At 44.6% G+C, this 17,790-nt stretch overlaps 1 protein-coding gene across 5 annotated transcripts in view; it reads right to left on the reverse strand.

The window, feature by feature from the left end:
* Nucleotides 1-17,790, reverse strand: part of SMC1A (structural maintenance of chromosomes 1A) — a 50,382-nt gene that overhangs the window by 6,380 nt on the left and 26,212 nt on the right. For 3 of the 5 annotated variants that reach the window (XR_009350093.1, XR_009350092.1, XR_009350091.1), the window contains exons 20-22: nt 12,516-12,672; nt 11,877-12,031; nt 11,605-11,756 (exon numbers count right to left, since the gene is read on the reverse strand). Coding sequence is in view for 2 of the 5 variants with exons in the window: in XM_059158512.1 (XP_059014495.1) it covers nt 9,491-9,574; nt 10,010-10,120; nt 10,407-10,476; nt 11,605-11,756; nt 11,877-12,031; nt 12,516-12,672 (729 nt within the window). In the remaining 3 variants the exon portion in view is untranslated. Of the gene's footprint in view, nt 1-3,661; nt 9,575-10,009; nt 10,121-10,406; nt 10,477-11,604; nt 11,757-11,876; nt 12,032-12,515; nt 12,673-17,790 lie in introns of those variants that run through there. The other 2 variants (XM_059158512.1, XM_059158514.1) reach the window with 1 other exon arrangement.

Below are 17,790 nucleotides of genomic sequence, written 5' to 3' on the forward strand. Positions count from 1 at the left end.
AACTGGAAGGGAGGAATGTATTCAATAAAATAGAGAATTCCCCAGAGTTAAAGTACTTCAAAATGAAGGGACCTAACCAGTGACCCAACACTACAAATGACAAATCCCCAAACCTAAACACAAAATTATAAAATTTCAGAACACCAAGAATATAATTTTTTAAAAATAACTAAAGTGGGGGTGGGTAGATGGGCAGAGAAGTACTTTTCCCTGTTTCTCTCCCCAACTACAGCTAAAATCCTGAGGCATTGTATATAAACCTAAGAAGGCTCTGAGAAGTGAAGAGAAGACAAACATGCGAGAGACCCTCGCAGCACAGAAGTGACATGGTGGTGAATTCCCTTGGTTTGCTTTTTGACTCAACACACCCCAGACCTGGTGCTAGAGAAAGTGGCAATGAGATAACTCCACTCCAGCACAACACAACAGAAAACACTGTGGTTCCATCAGCAAATGCCAAGTGTGGAGCTTAGACTTCTACCCTCACTGGCTGTAAAGTCACCCCTCTCCCTTCCTACTGGGGTGGTTATCAGAGAAGTTTGAGTAGGGAGCTGCAACTCCCATTTCCCCACCCAAGAACGAGGAAACCCTCCTTCTCGGTTGTCAACAGAAACTAGACTTCCATGCCCGCCTGGCAGTAATGAGGCAGTGTCCCCTCTTTCACTGCTGGAACAGTGTGTGAGGAGGCAAGCTGAAACAAAATGCCCAGGTTTCAACAGAAAATTACTCATCATACCAAGAACCAAGAAAATCTCAACCTGAAATGAGAAGACACTCAATAGACTCCAACACTGATATGAGGTGTTAAAAATTATCTGACAAGGGAGGCATCATAAAAATGCCTCAATGTACAATTAGAAACATGCTTAAAGCAAATTAAAAAATAGAAACTATCATTAAAGAAAAAAGATAAAAAGAAGAATCAAATGGAAATTTTAAAGTGAAAACTACAATAACCAAAACAAAAACCTCAAAGGATTGGGCTAACATCAAAATGGAGAAAACAGAGTAAAGAATTAGTGAACTTGGAGAACGATAGAATCACCCAAACTGAAAAACAAAAAGACTGGAAAAAATAGTGAACAGAACCTTAGGGATCCGTGAAACTACAACAAAAGATCTAACATTTGTATCATTGAGATCCTGGAAGGAGAAAAAAAAAAAAAAAGGTGCAGGGAAAGCTACCTATAAAGCCATGAGGCTCAGACTGTTATCAGACTGCTTATCATCAAAATTTGATGCTAGAAGAAAGTTGAGCAATGCCTTCAAAGTTCTGTGGGAAAATGATGTTGAACCTCAAGCTTTATAGCTGAATATAAGGATGGAATAAAGATCTTTTCAGACATGCAAAGACAGGAAATCTAACTCCTACAAACTTTTCTGAGAAAGTTACTTGAGGATGCGCTCCATCAAAATAATGAGAAAAACAAACCAACCAACCCTGAGAACTAACAAATAGTGAATATGAACAAGCAAAGCAGAGAAGGAAGGTTCCAAAATGACAGCCCATGCATCAGACCTAGAGAGCAACTAGTTCAGATTTGAGGAAGAGTATAAGAGGGCTCCAGGAAGATGTCCTGGAGGGGGGGAAAAAGTAGGCTTGATGGAATATTTAATGTAATAGAGATTTTTGAGAAGAAAAAAATTAGAATATATGATAAAGTAAAAACAGTGAAAGATAAAAAGAGAATTAGAAACGTGAGGGAAAAATGAAAAACTACAAGGAAAAATTATAAAAGGTACATTAAATGGCTTCTTCAGTGAACAGTATTTACAGTTATATTAATATAATCACTTACCGCTTTTCAACTTTCCAAATCAAATTATCAAGCTACAGACAACACGCATACCAAAAATCTTAATCATGATTACAGAATTCAACGTTATCAATTTTGACAATATAAAAGACCAGATGATATAAGTTAGGGAGGTTGACAGTGGAAGGTGTAAAAAAGAAAAGACATTCTCATCTAACAAAATTCTGGTTGTTAAGAAATATTGTCTCTAAGTCATGGAAAATGAAATAAAGGTGCTTTTTAAATTCAGAAAAGTAGTACAGAAACTAAATTATATGAGAAGCAGGTAAGACAAGAATTGAACTTGGTGTAATCTGAATCATTTGTCATAGCAGGATACCAATGGATTAATGTCTGAAATTGATAAAAGACAAATGCTCACATAACACAATACTTAGAAATGGAGGTCGCACAATAACTAAATAAAAGTGGTTGCTAATAACGAAAGGTGGTAGAGTGGGAGTGGGGCTGTGGAACTCACTTTTTGTAACTGATTTAAGTTTATTGATGTCTTCTAAATAATGTGCCTGCATTACTTCTATTTTAAAATGAACACATATTTAATTTTTAAAAACACAGAAAAAGGACACTCCTGCCCACTACTTCCTCCAAATTCCCTTGTTCCTGCAGACCTAATGGCGGCAGAATAGAAAAAAACTTCAACAAACTTGCAGTCTCCCTTCTGTGCAGCTTTCCTGCAGTCAAACTGCAAGCTTTGTTAGCCTGCAGTCATCCCATTTACACCCACCTCCTGGCTTGTTTTCATCTCCCAGGCCTGGAGAGCGCTTACTCCTCATGTCTACAAGTTGGGATCCTCTCTACTTATTTTTCAAGGCTCAGCTCAAATTCTATCTCCAAAGTCTTCCTTGGCCCCCTGGTAGAACTTTTTCCTCGCTCCTCAGGGACTCCCAAGTCCTCATTTGTGCCCGCAATTATAATACTTAGATGTTCTCTCTCCCAAGTATATTACTTGGGTCAGTATCTCATGCTTGCAACCATCTTTCACACTGGCTACCAGAGTGATCTTCCTAAAATACCAATCTGACTCCGCCACTCTCCTTCTACAGCTACACTCCGTCAAACCCTTCTACAGCTTCCCATTGCCCACAGGGTCAAAGCTAAGCTCGACTACCTGGTTTTTACCACTTTTTCCAATATCCATTCCTCCCAAAATCCATGCACTTCCACACTCTTCATAGAACTTAAATTAGGCAGCTCTTCTGCTCGGAATATTCTACAGCTACCCTTTCTACATGGTAAATACCAACTCTTCCTTCAAGATTCAGTTCAAGCACCCCTTCTCTATAAAGCCTTGCCTGAGTACTCCCTCCATCCTACCCCATCCCAAAGAGGAATGGTCCTATATTCTCATCCTGCCTCATCTAGACTTCTGCTCTATAATCTCTCCCCTTTGGTGCACTCACCTGCGCCCCCAATTAAACTGTGAATTCCTAGACTCTGGGGAGTATATCTCATCCCCAGAACCTAGCACAAGGCCTGACATAATGCAGGAACTCAATGTGTGCTTGCTGACCAAATGGGTGCAAAAGTGATGACAAAGTGGATCCGAGAAAGAACAAAAGAGCCAACAAATGAGTGAATACTTACATCAATGCCTGAGTGCAGAATACGTGAAAATACCACTAATAGGTGAACAGATGAAGTGGCTGAACAAATGAGAAAAAGAAGCCAGTATGTAAATGAATGAGAAGTGCCTGTGCCAGTGAGGATGTGAAAGAAAGAATGACTTCCCACCTGTGTCTGGTTTCAAACCCACGTGGAAGACCTTCTGCCCTGCTTTCCACCCATCTACAGTGCACACCAGTGTTAACTTCTTTTAGATTACAAGAACAGACACACTCAGGTTAGTGATGGAGATTTATTGAAGCATTCATAGGGAAATAAGGAAGACAAAAACAGCTACACAGGCAGCCTCATGGAGGAACAGAAACTCGAAAATGGTTCACGATCCAAAGCAGCTCTAGAGCCTGGCTTGTCACCCCCTCAGCTGCAGGCATCTGTTGCTCCCTTCTCTAGTGCTTCCCAAAATGGTGACTCAACTTCTTTCTGGCTGTATTTGTACTCTTCCTACTGCTACTTAGACTACCTTTCTTTCTTTTCTTTTTTTCCTGTTACCCTCCTTGCTAGTGCTTGGCCTTCGGGGGCCTCATTGTTTCTTGGCCTCCTGGCTCCTGCAGCTTCTTGGCTTCCAGGGCTTCGGTTCCAGTTCATCCAGGGCTTCTCTTGTGTTGAAGCTTCTGTTTGCCTGGTCATTCCTGCAGCCTCTTCGATTCCTGTTGCCTTGCTACCTTGTGGCTCTGAGAGTCTCATTGCTTCTGCTGCCTCCTGGATCTTGTCATTCAAGCCTTCTGCTGCTTCATGGATCTCACATTCAGGGTTTTGTCTCATGGTTTCTGTTCCTCATGGCTCCTGCTACATTGTGGCTCCTATTGCTTCATGGCTTCTGTGTCCTTTTGGCCCAATGTTGTCTTGCTGCTTCATGGCTTCTGCTACCTTGTGGCCCCATGTTCTCATGATATAAATGTTTCATGGTCCCTGCAGCTTTCTCCATGCTTTTTCTGTTCAGCTTCTAGCACCCCTCATCCATCACCACTTCTGTCTTGCTAAATGCTAATTAATAGTTCACTTCTGAATGCCTCACATTTAGCCTCCCTGGAGGCCATTTGATACAGGCCATCCCTATGAGGTGGAGTTCTTACACCCGTCCACCTAATAGGCTATGGCCTAGAGATTGGCTGTCCTTGAGTCAGATACTATCCCAAACCATTTGTGGCCAGGACTGTGAGGTCACATGGTACAGAGCATGGCAACTCATGCTTAAGAAACCCCTTAGAAGGGATGTGGGCATGGCAGGTTTGCTGACGGTTTCCAGAAGGGGGCAGTGTAATTGGCAAGCTTCTTGTTTGGCCTGTTCAGTACACCAACCTTCAAGGCCAACCTAAGTCCCACCTTCTCCCTGGCCACCTCTGCCTGTCCTATCTGTGAAGGAAGAGATCAAGGCTCTAGTGGTGATGTGGAAAGGGAACTTAGGTTCCACTTCTGGCTCTGAAACTTTCTAGTAATGGGACCTTGGGCAAGTTCCTTCCCCTCCCAGGGCCTCAGGAGGGGGTTGGACAAAGTCTGTAAGTTCCCTTACAGGTCTGACATCTGGGCATCTCACTTTAGGTTACTGTCTAAGGAATGGGAGTCTTACCTGGGGAAGCCCTCAAAAACATCTCTTGAGGTAGGAAAGAGGGAGTCAGAGTCCTGGCTTGGAAGAGCCTCACTGCATACAGGAGGTGCTTAGCCAAGATTTATTGAACTGGATGAATGAATCAATGGCTTGGGGGAGAGGGGGAGGGAGGGGACCACACAACACACAGAAACTTTTAACTAACTTGAGGGAAGAATTCCAGTGGCTGAGGCTGGAAGGAGATTCTGACTTAGATGGATGAGGAAAGAGAATGACTGGAATAGGGTAGGAATCTAGGCTACTGATGGGCACTCATTCTATACTCTCAGTCACCCTCCACATCCAGTAATCCTCAGTCATCAAGTCTGGCTCACACTTTTATTGCCTCTAATCCATTCCCACTGTCCTTGCCCTTGAGTAGGGCTCCTGGGCTTTTCAACAGCTTTCTAGCTGATCTCCCTGTCTCCATTCTCCATCACAAATGCATTCATTCACATTTTCATTCACTCAAAAACTATTTATTGGGTGCCTGTTTTGGATCAGGCACTGTGCTTTTTGCTGGGGATATGCCAGTAGCAAGATAACCCCAGGCCCATCCCTGTGGTGCTTTCTGTTTACTCAGAGACAAAACAAGCAAACACACAGTGAGAAATTGAGCCAACGGGGAAACTACAGGTGTGGGAGCATATAGTATGCACATTTAACCCAATCCTGCTTAAAACCATTCCATGGCTCCCACACTGCCTTCTGGCTACAGTTCCCAAAGCTGGCTATACCCTACAGTCATGTGCTCATTTTTCTAAGCACTCAAGATCCTGAGGCATCACCCCAGTTACAGAAATCAAACTTTTTGAGGATGGAGCCCAGAGTGCTCCACGTGGTTCTGGTGCATAGCCAGTTTGGGAACCACACTGTCTCATGAAAGAAATCTGAACTCTGTTAAATCTTGTTTCAGTACTTCTCAACTGTTTTTGCTGTTTCTTGTCTTCAAGTTTTTGTGCATACTGTCCCCACTCCCTGAAAATTCCTTCCACTTCAACTAGGTAATTCCTACCAGGCTCTCAAGACTCAGCTCAGGTGTCACCTCCTAGACTAGAGGATGCCTTCCCTGAACCTCTGTATAAGCTACAGGCCCTTCCTTTTCCACACTCCTATCAGAGGGCTATCAGACTGCATGCTTAACGGCTGTTCTAGGAATTGCCTCCCCTAACTAGTGAGCTCCTCAAAGGTGGGGTAAAGATTTGACTCATGTTTATGTCCCTGGTGGGCAACACAGTGATTCCCAGAGTGAAGTGCCCAGTTAAAGGTAAACACGGTCATGGAGCACCCTTCAACTCCCCAGACCAAGGCTACTGGGTCCAGGGTATAAGGGAGTCAACCTAGCATCCTCCAACAAGTCCTAGGGATTCTATTTGGATCTAGCTTACTCCTGGAAACACACTGTGCCATAAGCTCTCACCTGAGCACAGCCTTCACTGAGCACATGCTCCTTTGTGATGATAGAAAGCAGGCGGCACAGTGGGAAAGCACTGGGCAAGCAGAGATCCCTCCTAGTTGAAGCCTAGATTCTACCAATGACCCACTGGGTTCTAGGACAAAGCCTTTCACCTCTCTGATCCTTAGGACCTAAGTGCTCTGCAGCACTTGTGCCCCTGTGGGCCAGGCTTTAGTCCAAGGCATCTCATCTAATCCTTTCTACCATGTGAGGTAAGAATTAGGTATCCAGATTATTATCCACACCTACTGAATTAGATTTCCAGGGGTGGGACCAGAGCAAGGAGCTCCACATCCTTTGGATGTGGGGGTGCAGCAGGGAACAGCTGCTTTGCATTGTAAGCCCTTCTGTACTATTTTACTTCCTACCTGGTGTATATATTGCTTTGATTTTTAAAAAAGAAAAAAGAAAAATCTTCACAAGTGATTCTGGTGCACAGCCAAGGTTGAAAACCACCCTTGTAGTGGAGAAAGCACAAGACTGAATTGGGGGGGGCCTGGGTTCAAATTCTTACTGTTACCTGGTAGCTGGGTCACTTAAACTTCCTGGGCCTCAGTTTCCTCATCTGTAAAGTGGGGCAAATAGCAATTGCTACCCTGAAAGGCCTGGGATGATCTAGGTATCAGCCAAACTCCTTCCAGCACACTTCATCTTCCCTACATGGCTGCAAATAGGGCACAGATTAAGTCCTTTTCTATGTGAGGAAACTGAGATCCAGGGAGGTGAAGTAATGAGCTCAAGTTTCTACAGCTAGGATTTGAACCAGGGCGACTCCCAAATTGTGCTTTCAGATATGCCAGCATTTCCCAAACTACAGCACATGTACCACTGGTGGTATGTGACTTCTTTGGTTGAACAAAGACAAATTTATTTTGAGTTATGCCTTTCAATATGTATTAGAAAAATACATAATTAGCATATCAAATCCATGGTTTCATGGATATCACTACTTAGGATGAAACTCAAGTAGATAACAATGTTACACCTAAGACAACCTCAAGAAAAAGACTGAGTAAATAGTACAGGAGGGCAATTTGGAAGCCTCTATTTAAAACAAAAATATAAATAGTCTATGACTCTGCAATTCAACTTCTAGGAAGCAACCCTAGATAAACTCATATACACACGCACGCACACACACACACACACACAAATGTTCCTGTGTTGTATTCTGTAATAGCAAAAAGAGAAAACAGTCTTAACTAGCTATCACAAAAGAAATGGATACGATGTGATAGTCATATGATGGCACTCCATATGGCAATTACAAAGGATGAATTGAATCTACATTTAGCAAAAACATGCATAGATCTCAAAAACTGTTAAACAAGGAAAGCAAATTGCAGAACGACTCAATATACCATTTGTATTAAATACACAATATTTTCAATGAGCTCATATATGTCAAAGTCTTAAAACTGTCTAGATGGATGTACAACAAACATAACAGCAGTTTAGAAGGGGACGGGCAATGGTAGTCAAACAAGGCTAGCTCTACTTATAAATCTGACATCTTAGAGAATGGATTCATGAGTCACTTGAGTAATCAGAACAAATTTAACTTTGAAGAAACAAGAATGTGGTATACAATCAGGACAAGGTGATGGTCTGACAGTGTATGAGAACGAGCATAGGCTGACCTCATGGCAGCAGGCTCTGCTGCCTCTGCACGGTCCCTGCAGCTGACACAGGTTAGTTCCCAGAAGGAACTTCACACATATTCGGCCGGGATGTGGCCCAGGCTACCTCTCCCCGACTTCCTCATGACCCGGGTTGGGGCCCAGGCACCTGGTTACCATACATGATTGAAGCTATAGGCTTCCTTAAGCCCTTCACTTACCGGGTAAACCCCATCAGTGCCCTGGAACTTTCTCAGTAACCAAGGCATTTAGCATCTCCCAGATCTGGAGAGTCTTTCCATCCCCAACAACTGGGATCAGACCCCTCAGGGGTCCAGGTATGAGAAGGCTTTTATTCTGAGGGGTTGGCACCTAGTGGGCTCCAAGCAGGGATAAGGCCCCCAGTGAGGAGCTTGACATCATTAAATCCTATGAGGTAGGTAATATTGTTAGCCCCATTTTACAGATGAGGAAACTGAGGCACAGAAAGGTCAAATGACTTGCCCAACATCAAACTAGTGATTTTTAAAAAAAGGACTAGAACCCACAAATGTCTGTCCCCAGAGCCCAGGTTCCACTCCTAGTGCCCAACCAAATCCTACCAATTGTCAAGGTTCAGCTCAAATGTGACCTTCTCCAGGAAGCCTGGAGGTGATCATCCTCTTCTCAAACTCTAAGTACCTATAAATATGATTCAGCTGACCACGAGAAACCATGAACCCACTGCATCTCCTTGGTAGGAGGGTAGAGACCATATCTGATTTAGCTCTGTATTTCTAGAATAGAGCCTGACAAATATATGTCTGATGAATACACAAATGAACAAAAACACAAATGAGTGAATGAGGGCAATTTCATGTGACTGATTCCTATGAGGTCCTGAATACCTTTGCCCAGCTCTGGGGTGCTGTCATACTAAGCTCTCTTGGAATCAAATTCAGCCTAGGCTCCTTCTAAAATGGATCTCCAATATCTTTTATTATTTTGCAAGCACGCCCATATGCACACATGCGGACACATATATACACACATACATACCCACACACAAGCAAGATGCAAGGGGCCCAACCCATGATTATGGGTGATGGGAGGAGGGAGGAGGGGGGAGGTCTGGGAGAGGGGAAGATAGGGGATGGACAGATGGCCCTGTTCAGCTCAGTTCAGCTCAGCACCTCCTTCCAAAGGCCAGGATGCTCCCTGAAGCTCAGGAATTTTTGCTCCAGACCTAATATCACCTCTGTTCCTCTTCGTGCTTGACAGCAATGCCTAAATCCCATGACTATACCAAACAGGGACAGGAGGTAAGGGGAGGTTGGGAGCCAAATATCCAGAGATTGGGAGAGGGGAAGCTTAGGGATCCAGACAGGGCAGGAGGGCAGAACTATTGCTACTGCTCATTGGGGTTGGGGTTGGCATCTGGGTACTTGGTGAGGTCGAAGGTCAGGACTTTGCTGATCACACAGTCCCCTTGCTGAAGGAGGAGGGAGAAAAAGAAAAATGAAATTGTAAGGAGAGAATTAAGGGGGGGGGGTCTGGCGCCCCAGGACCGGGGGCCTCAAACCCTCCTCCCTACATACCTGCCCAAAGCCCAGGCAATGGTTCTCTCTGGGTGTGAGGATGTGCTCAGTCCCATGTGCCTTTTCTCCCTGCCTACCTCTGCATTCTCCTCCTTTTCTTTGCTGTCTGGCTCCTCTGCCTGGCCTTTCCACCTGTCCCCAGACGCAATAGCCCTGCCCAGCTGGGCCGGCTAAGCCTCTAGGGCAGGGCTCCAATAAGCCCAGATGGCTGTCAAGGTCCTGAGTCCCTATGCTCCCCCGCCCCCATGGCCCTCCACTGCAGCCTTCCCTTCCTGCCCTGGGGAGTCAGGCAGGGAGTGGGGCTGGCTCCTGAGCCAGGCCCGCCCTACCTCGGGGTAGACTCCAATGAGGCTCTCAGCCTTGGTGTAGAACTCCTCCTTGAGAGAGATGACGATGGCCTGGAAGTTGCAAGTCGACTGCTCCTTGATGTAATTTGCCACCTGTGGGAGGGGCCGCCAGGCACTTAGCAGGGCTGAAACCCTAACACTCCCTTGTGTTTTCCAGTCAGAACCAGAGGCAGAGGGTGGGGTAAGGGGTGGAGGGTAGGGGGAAGAGAGCCTGAGAGGCCACTGAAATAGCACGGCGTGGATGGATGGCCCTGGGCCCAGCCTCCCGGGCACAGAGAGCAGGCAGCAGGAACGGCTAGAGCACACTCAGGAGTTGCTCCCTGAAACCCAGCCCCAACCTAGGGGCCTCCCTCCCGGGCCCCACTTTCCTTGCACCCACCTTGCCAATGTTGGTGTTATCCAGGGCAGCATCGATCTCATCCAGGACGAAGAAGGGGGCTGGCTTGTAGCTGGGAGGGAACCAGTAGGTGAGCTGACACTGATGGGGGCAGGGGTGAGGCAGGATAGCCCCAGGGCCCATCTCACAGGCCAGCATCACCCTCCACTTCTTCAGAGACTAAAAAACCCAGGTCTTAATGTTGCCTGAGCCCCAGAAGGCCAGTTTACCAACTGAACCCTCTTGTGCAACCAACCTTGTGCTCCAGGATTCTATAGAACCAGGAGAAGACATGGTTCTCTCCAGAGCTTCCAGACCGGCTGGGGAGATAGAGCTGTCCTAGGCTCTGACCACTCTGTCCAAGCTACCTGGAGGTCTACCCCACCCACCTGCACCATGCTGTTGTGGCTTCCTGCCTCTTGGCACATGTGGCACCCAGCTGCCTAGAACACCTCCTGGTGTCTTCGGCTAACTTCCACTCATCCTTTGCATTTCCTGCTCAAGTGTTACCTGCCCTCGAAAGCCTTTCCTGGCCACCCACACCCTCCCCCACGCTGGGTTGGTGTCCCTCCTCTGTGCATCCACAACATACACACTCACCCGGTTACAACACTTAGCTCACTGTTTACACATCTGGCTTTCATTAGACCATGAGCTCCTCAAGGACAGAGACCATGTCTGACACATCTGTGTCCCTAATCCCCCAAGAGTCTGGCACAGAGCAGCCCTCAAGAAATGCTCACTGAATGATGCTGTACAATCAAGTATTAAGTTGTGGGGGTCAGATTCAAGTATTACTGGTATTCAGGAGGGGGAGGTCAGGGTATGCCACAGTTGGTCAAAGCAGGCTTCCTAGAGGAACACTAGGAGGAAAATGAGATGTGAAGGCATGGTGATGGTCAAGCTAGATTTGCATAGAAAGGGCTAATTAGCCAGCAACCATGTAAGCAAAAGCCTGGTGGTGGGACTGAATACATGCGGGGGCCAGTGAGGGCATGCTGAGTAGATGAGGGTGGATAGGAAAGACAGGTCCAGGAAACCAAGGCCAGATGTGCTGTAGTAGGTAGGGAAACAGGGACGCAATCCAGATTCCACCAGAACATCTTCACCTCTGCAGATCTCTGCATGTCCTTAGGCACCAGAGCCTCTGGTGGCCTCAGTTCAGTCTCTCCGTCAACTGCCCTGGGAAGAGCAGCCTTACCTGTGGATGGCAAAGAGCAAAGCCAGAGCCGCCACCGTTTTCTCCCCCCCTGACAAGTTGTCCATAGGCCGGAAGCGTTTGCCAGGAGCCACACAGTTATAGTTGATGCCATCCAGGTAGGGCTCCTCGGGGTTCTCGGGGCCCAGGAATGCCTAGGGAGAAGGCAGATGGGTCAGAATCTGGGTCTGGTCTAGATGAGGACAGGGACAGGAGGCCTAAAGGGCAGGGCAACGTGATGGTGGGGGCTAGCTGGGTAAGGGACTCCAGCCTACCTGGGCACTGCTGTTGCGGGATAGGGCCTTATAGATCTCATCGATGTTGGTGGCCACAGATTCAAAACAAGCATTGAAGCGGTCAAAGCGCTCCTTCTTGATCTGTTCGAATGCCTGCTTGGCTTTCTTGGCTCGCTTTCGGGCTGCCTCAAACTCTGCCACAAGAGAAAGACAGGTGACTCCTCAGTGCCCAGGCTCTGCCAAGGCTGAGGATCACGCCCTGGCAAGAATGACCTGTAAATGACAATTCACAGAGCAGGAACATCCCAAAGGGAGAGGAATGTTTGGGAAGGACCCCAGGAAAATGGCCCCACAACCACTTGTAACCATTGGGCCAGCCACACAGCACAAAGGAAGAAACATGGGCCCGGAGCCACACAAACATGAATTCTACCCTGGGCTCAACCAGCAACCAGCTGTGTGACCTTGGGTAGGCCAATGACCCTCTCTGAACCTCAGCAGTTTTCTGCTCTGTAAGACAAGTGTGGTAACTAACCCCTACTGTTTAAGGCTCTTGGGAGTTTCCAGAAAGCAGATAAAAATGGGAGCTACTGTGATGTGTAACAGGCCCTTGCTGTAACTTCAGCCTTCTGTCTTCACCTTAGACAGTAAAAGTAAAAGGGGTAAAAAAAATCTTACCATCTGAGGTCTCCTGGAACTTGTCTCGGACACTTTCCAGCTTCTCCATGGCTTTCATGTTGGGGGCAGCAATACGCTGGAGTACACTTTGCTGCTCATTCAGCTTCTGCTGCAGTGTATTCATCTCCTGTTTGATCTCCTCCTCAGCCTGGGCATCCTGTAAACCCCAGGCCCAATGACATCAAGAGGGGCCAGGTCCCTGAGCTTAGGCCCCCACAAGAGATGCTCCACTAAGCAGGACGTGAGCACTTGCTCCATGCTGAAGGCAGGTTCTTCTTCCCTAGCACATCTCCTCCCACAAGGTCCTACCTACAGCAACCATTCCCACCATCCCTGGAAATTACAGGCTGATGCCACTTTCTCATCTCTAGCCCTTCCCCCAGGCCGTCAACCTCTCTGTCTCTCAGGAGGAGCAGCTGGTGGTGCCCCTTTCTGGCTCTCAGCCCAGGCCATGAGCCAGCACCATCCCAGGGTGACCTAGAGGCTCCCACACAGGCTGGTATGGACTCCACCTACAGCTCCACAATGAATAAGGCAACTCACGCTTTCTGCTCAGATCACCACATCTGAGCAAATTCCATTTGAGTTTGGTTTTAGGTCTTATGGATATTGCAATGCATGTCTGGGCTTGTGCCTTTCTGCCACTTTAAGTCAATAAATATTTACTGAATGCCTTCCAAATGCCAGGCACTGGGGCCCTCATATCCTGTGAGCCATGGTTCCTGTGCTTACAGAGCTCATGGACTCACAGAGGAAGGCATATACGTAAACAATCAGAACACTGCACAGTGAATACCAAAACAATGGTAAACAGATGGTGTAGGGTCAGCACATAAGGGCACCTAACTCAGACTCTGGGACTAGGGAAGGCCTCCAGGAGTATGCTTAAGCTCAGGCCAACGGGATGAAAGTGAGGACAGAGAGAAAGAATAGCCTATGCAGACAGGAGCATCACATGCAAAATCAAGGATATGCTCATGGTTCATTCAAGGAAATCAAAGCAATTCAAAAAAGTAATCAGTTTTAATAAATTTCAAAAGCCAAAAAAAGGGCAATTCAGTACGGCAATAATAGCAACTGTGAGTGTGCATGTGCACACTCAGGCAAGGCTGGAGACATGCAGAAGCCTGATGATAAAGGGCCTTTTAAGTCTTGTAAGAGGTCTCGACTTCATCTAAAGGGAGGTGAGGGGGCGCCTGGGTGGCTCAGTGGGTTAAGCCGCTGCCTTCGGCTCAGGTCGTGATCTCAGGGTCCTGGGATCTAGTCCCACATCGGGCTCTCTGCTCAGCAGGGAGCCTGCTTCCTTCTCTCACTCTCTATCTGCCTGCCTCTCTGCCTACTTGTGATCTCTGTCTGTCAAATAAATAAAATAAAATAAAATAAAATAAAGGGAGGTGAGGTACCACTGAATGACTTCAAGCACAGGAAGGACATGAATACACACAAATGTATACATAAATGCATATATTTTAGAAAAGCCCTCCTATAGAGCTCTATATACTGTTAAGAAGTAGTCTCTCGTATAGGTTATAATTAAAATATGCAAATATGCAAGGTACACAACAGACTGCTGCTTTTTATCTAAGAGAAGGAATATGAGTGTATTTACATACAAATATATTTGTATTTTTAAAATACAACAAAAAAAGGATAATCCAAAAACTAATTAAAATGATTACACATAGCAGAAGGGAGGCAAAGGGGACAAGAAGGAAAGTGAAACTTCTCTTTTGTACCTTGTATTATACTTTCAGCTTTAGACCATAGGAAAATTTTGCAGAATTATGAAAAAAATTAAATCAAAATGTGAAAACCACAGGGCCAAAAAACTGTTGGGAACAAGATATTCACAAGATACCAGAGAATCCCCCTAAAGATTACTTACTACTTACAAAGGTATGAAATCTGGCAATCGATACCTTAACAGAGGATCAAGCTTAACATCATGAATAGTGGGATATCCTCACATTACATATCTCCTGGCATGATGCAATATAGAGTACACAGCATCACCAATGAAATATTCTGGCCAAAAAATTACTTAACCCAAATCCATCAAGTCTCCAGACTAGATCAAATTTCCAATTTATAAGAAACACAAGGATAGGTGGAACAAATTAAACAATAATGAAAGGAAACAGAGGCGCCTGGGTGGCTCAGTGGGTTAAGGCTCTGCCTTCGGCTCAGGTCATGATCTCAGGATCCTGGGATGGAGCCCTGCATCCAGCTCTCTGCTCAGCAGAGAGCCTGCTCCCCACCCCCCCAACCCTGCCTGTCCCTCTGCCTCCCTGTGATCTCTCACTGTCATAAATAAATAAAATCTTTAAAAAATTAAAAAAAATAATGAAAGGAAACAAACATATCCATAACACAGCCATTCAAGACAACACATAGACTCTTCGAAAGATCAGTGTCATGAAAGAATGTGAGGGGACTGCTCCACATTAAAAGAAACTAAAAAGATAGAACACCCAAAAGCAATACATAAACCTTGACTGGATCATAGCTTAAAACAAACAATTATAAAAAACACTTCTGGAACAACTGGGGAAATGTGAATATGGGCAGTATATTAGATATGAAATTATTATTAATTTTCTTAGGTGTAATATGGAATTACAGTTATGGAGCAGAATCCCTTGTTCTTAGCATGCTGAAATATTTAGAGTTGAAGTCTGTAACTTCCTTCAAATGGTTCAGCAAAAACAAAAGTGTAGTGTGGAAGGAGGGAATCAAGAGAGATGGAGAGAGAAAAAACCGGAAAAATGTTCATTGGTGAATCTACAGTGAAAGGTATATGGGTGTTCACTGCACTGTACTTTCAATTTTTCTATAGGTTTGAAAATTTTCAAAATAAATTTGGAAAAAGAGGTCAAAATGCAAAAATGAGCAACCCCCTTAAAAATGAAAAACTAGGGCGCCTGGGTGGCTCAGTGGGTTAAGCCGCTGCCTTCGGCTCAGGTCATGATCTCAGGGTCCTGGGATCGAGTCCCACATCGGGCTCTCTGCTCAGCAGGGAGCCTGCTTCCCTCTCTCTCTCTCTGCCTGCCTCTCTGCCTACTTGTGATCTCTGTCTGTCAAATAAATAAATAAAAATCTTAAAAAAATAAAAATAAAAAAAATAAAATAAATAAAAGATTTATTAAAAAAATGAAAAACTAAACAATGAAACATGACAATATATTAAGCTGGTTAAACACTCAGAGAATTCTTTCAAATTATTTTAAAATATAGGAACATGGGGGCGCCTGGGTGGCTCAGTGAGTTAAAGCCTCTGCCTTCGGCTCAGGTCATAATCCCAGGGTCCTGGGATGGAGCCCCGCATCGGGCTCTCTGCTCAGTGGGGAGCCTGCTTCCTCCTCTCTCTCTGCCTACCTCTCTGCCTACTTGTGATCTCTGTCTGTCAAATAAAAAAATAAAATCTTTAAAAAAAAATATATATAGGAACATGGCTGGCCATATACGCCCAATAAGCTATTAGCTTAACGGCAAAAAGGACGTCAAGGAAATCTTCAACAGCATTCATACATAAGTTGTGACTAATAATACCTCATTGTGATTTTCAAACTATTATATACAGAATAGGATAAAGTAAAATATGTTAATTATGTTAATGTTGCTAGGAACCAAGATCTTTAGCAAGAATAATTGGGGAGACTCAACCATAAAATCAATGATGTTACACTGTGAAAATTACAATTTCAATTGAAGTACCAACATAAACTCACATTTTTCCTCCAAAATAAAAAATGCACCTTGTAGCCCAGTCTACTAAAACATTCTAGAAGAACTGAGCAACCCAGCAGTCATGAGCACTCTGGTGTTCAGATGGTAGTTGCTAAACAGCATTTCCCACTACAAGAAGTCAGAACTTCTCAGAGAGAAATGGCTAATGCCAGATCTTAAGGATGAGCCTGGACATACCAGAAAGCAGTGAAGACATAAAAGCCTGTAAGAGTTGTGTCAAAATGATTCAGAAGCCAATGGTTCCCACCGGCCTAAGATGCAACTTGATCAACAAGAATAACAACCACAACAGAGTACAATACATTTCACGTGTTTAAATCCATTAAGTTCAAAATGACACAAAAACAATTCAGTGAACAGGGGCGCCTGGGTGGCTCAGTGGGTTAAGCCTCTGCCTTTGCTCAGGTCATGATCTCCAGGTCCTGGGATTGAGCCCCGCATCAGGCTCTCTGCTCAGCAGGGATCCTGCTTCCCCTCCCCCTCTGCCTGCCTCTCTACTTGGGATCTCTCTCACTCTCTCTCAAATATATAAATAAAATCTTAAAAAACAAACAACTCAATGAACAGATCTTGACAATGTCAGAAAACTAGCTCATTATTTTATAAGCTAGTAAAATAAGAGAATCAAGTGCATATATATCCACCTTTCCTATATAAACGGTACCCCAGGGTAACCTAATGACTAATAAGAGGAAATCTCTCTTCAGAGTATTCCAGTTAATAAAAATAAAGTAAGAAGATCACCATTTTGCAACGACAGACAAATTAATCAATTGAGGCAATAACCACAACTGCAAATCATACAAAAAGAACCATAACCAGACATCACCAACTTCCTGATAGGTGTTAACAACGTCACTTATGAGGCAGTCTTGACCAAAACAAACCCCCAAACTTGAATCTAATCAAACCTCTGGATCTGAGCTGTCTAATACAGTAGCCATAAGCCCACATGTGACTACTGACTTTAATGATTGTTGACTGATTTAAAAACTGATATTCAACTTAGTTTCTAGAAAACTTTTAAGTATATCTGTAACAAACTAGGGTATGTGGTTCTTTTTTTCTATTGTAAATTTTAAGATAGCTAAATACATACCACTTCTTGGCTAAGATCAAGTGTAAGATAGCTAATTACAGATCAAATATATCTGAGGAAAATACAGCATCCAAATTGAGATATGCTAGAAGCATAAACAGATACTGTATTTTCTTAGTATCTGTTTCTAAGTTTCTTAGACTTAGTACAGAGAGACTGTCAAATAGCCTATCAATAATTTTTATGTGTTTTACACTGAAATAATTTCTGGATATACTGGGTTAAGCAAAAATACAGCATTAGAATAAATTTTACTTTTAAAAATAGGACATGTGGATCATATTATATCTCTATTTAACAGCACTGATCTAACTACCCATTTATAGGAACTACAGGGGATACCAGAACTACTTTTGTGCTTTGTTCTTGGAGAACATCAAAACAAATCATAGGATACAGGGGCGCCTGGGTGGTTCAGTTGAGTGTCTG

Source organism: Mustela lutreola, chromosome X, assembly GCF_030435805.1.
Source record: "Mustela lutreola isolate mMusLut2 chromosome X, mMusLut2.pri, whole genome shotgun sequence".
In the NCBI taxonomy this organism is placed as follows: domain Eukaryota; kingdom Metazoa; phylum Chordata; class Mammalia; order Carnivora; family Mustelidae; genus Mustela; species Mustela lutreola.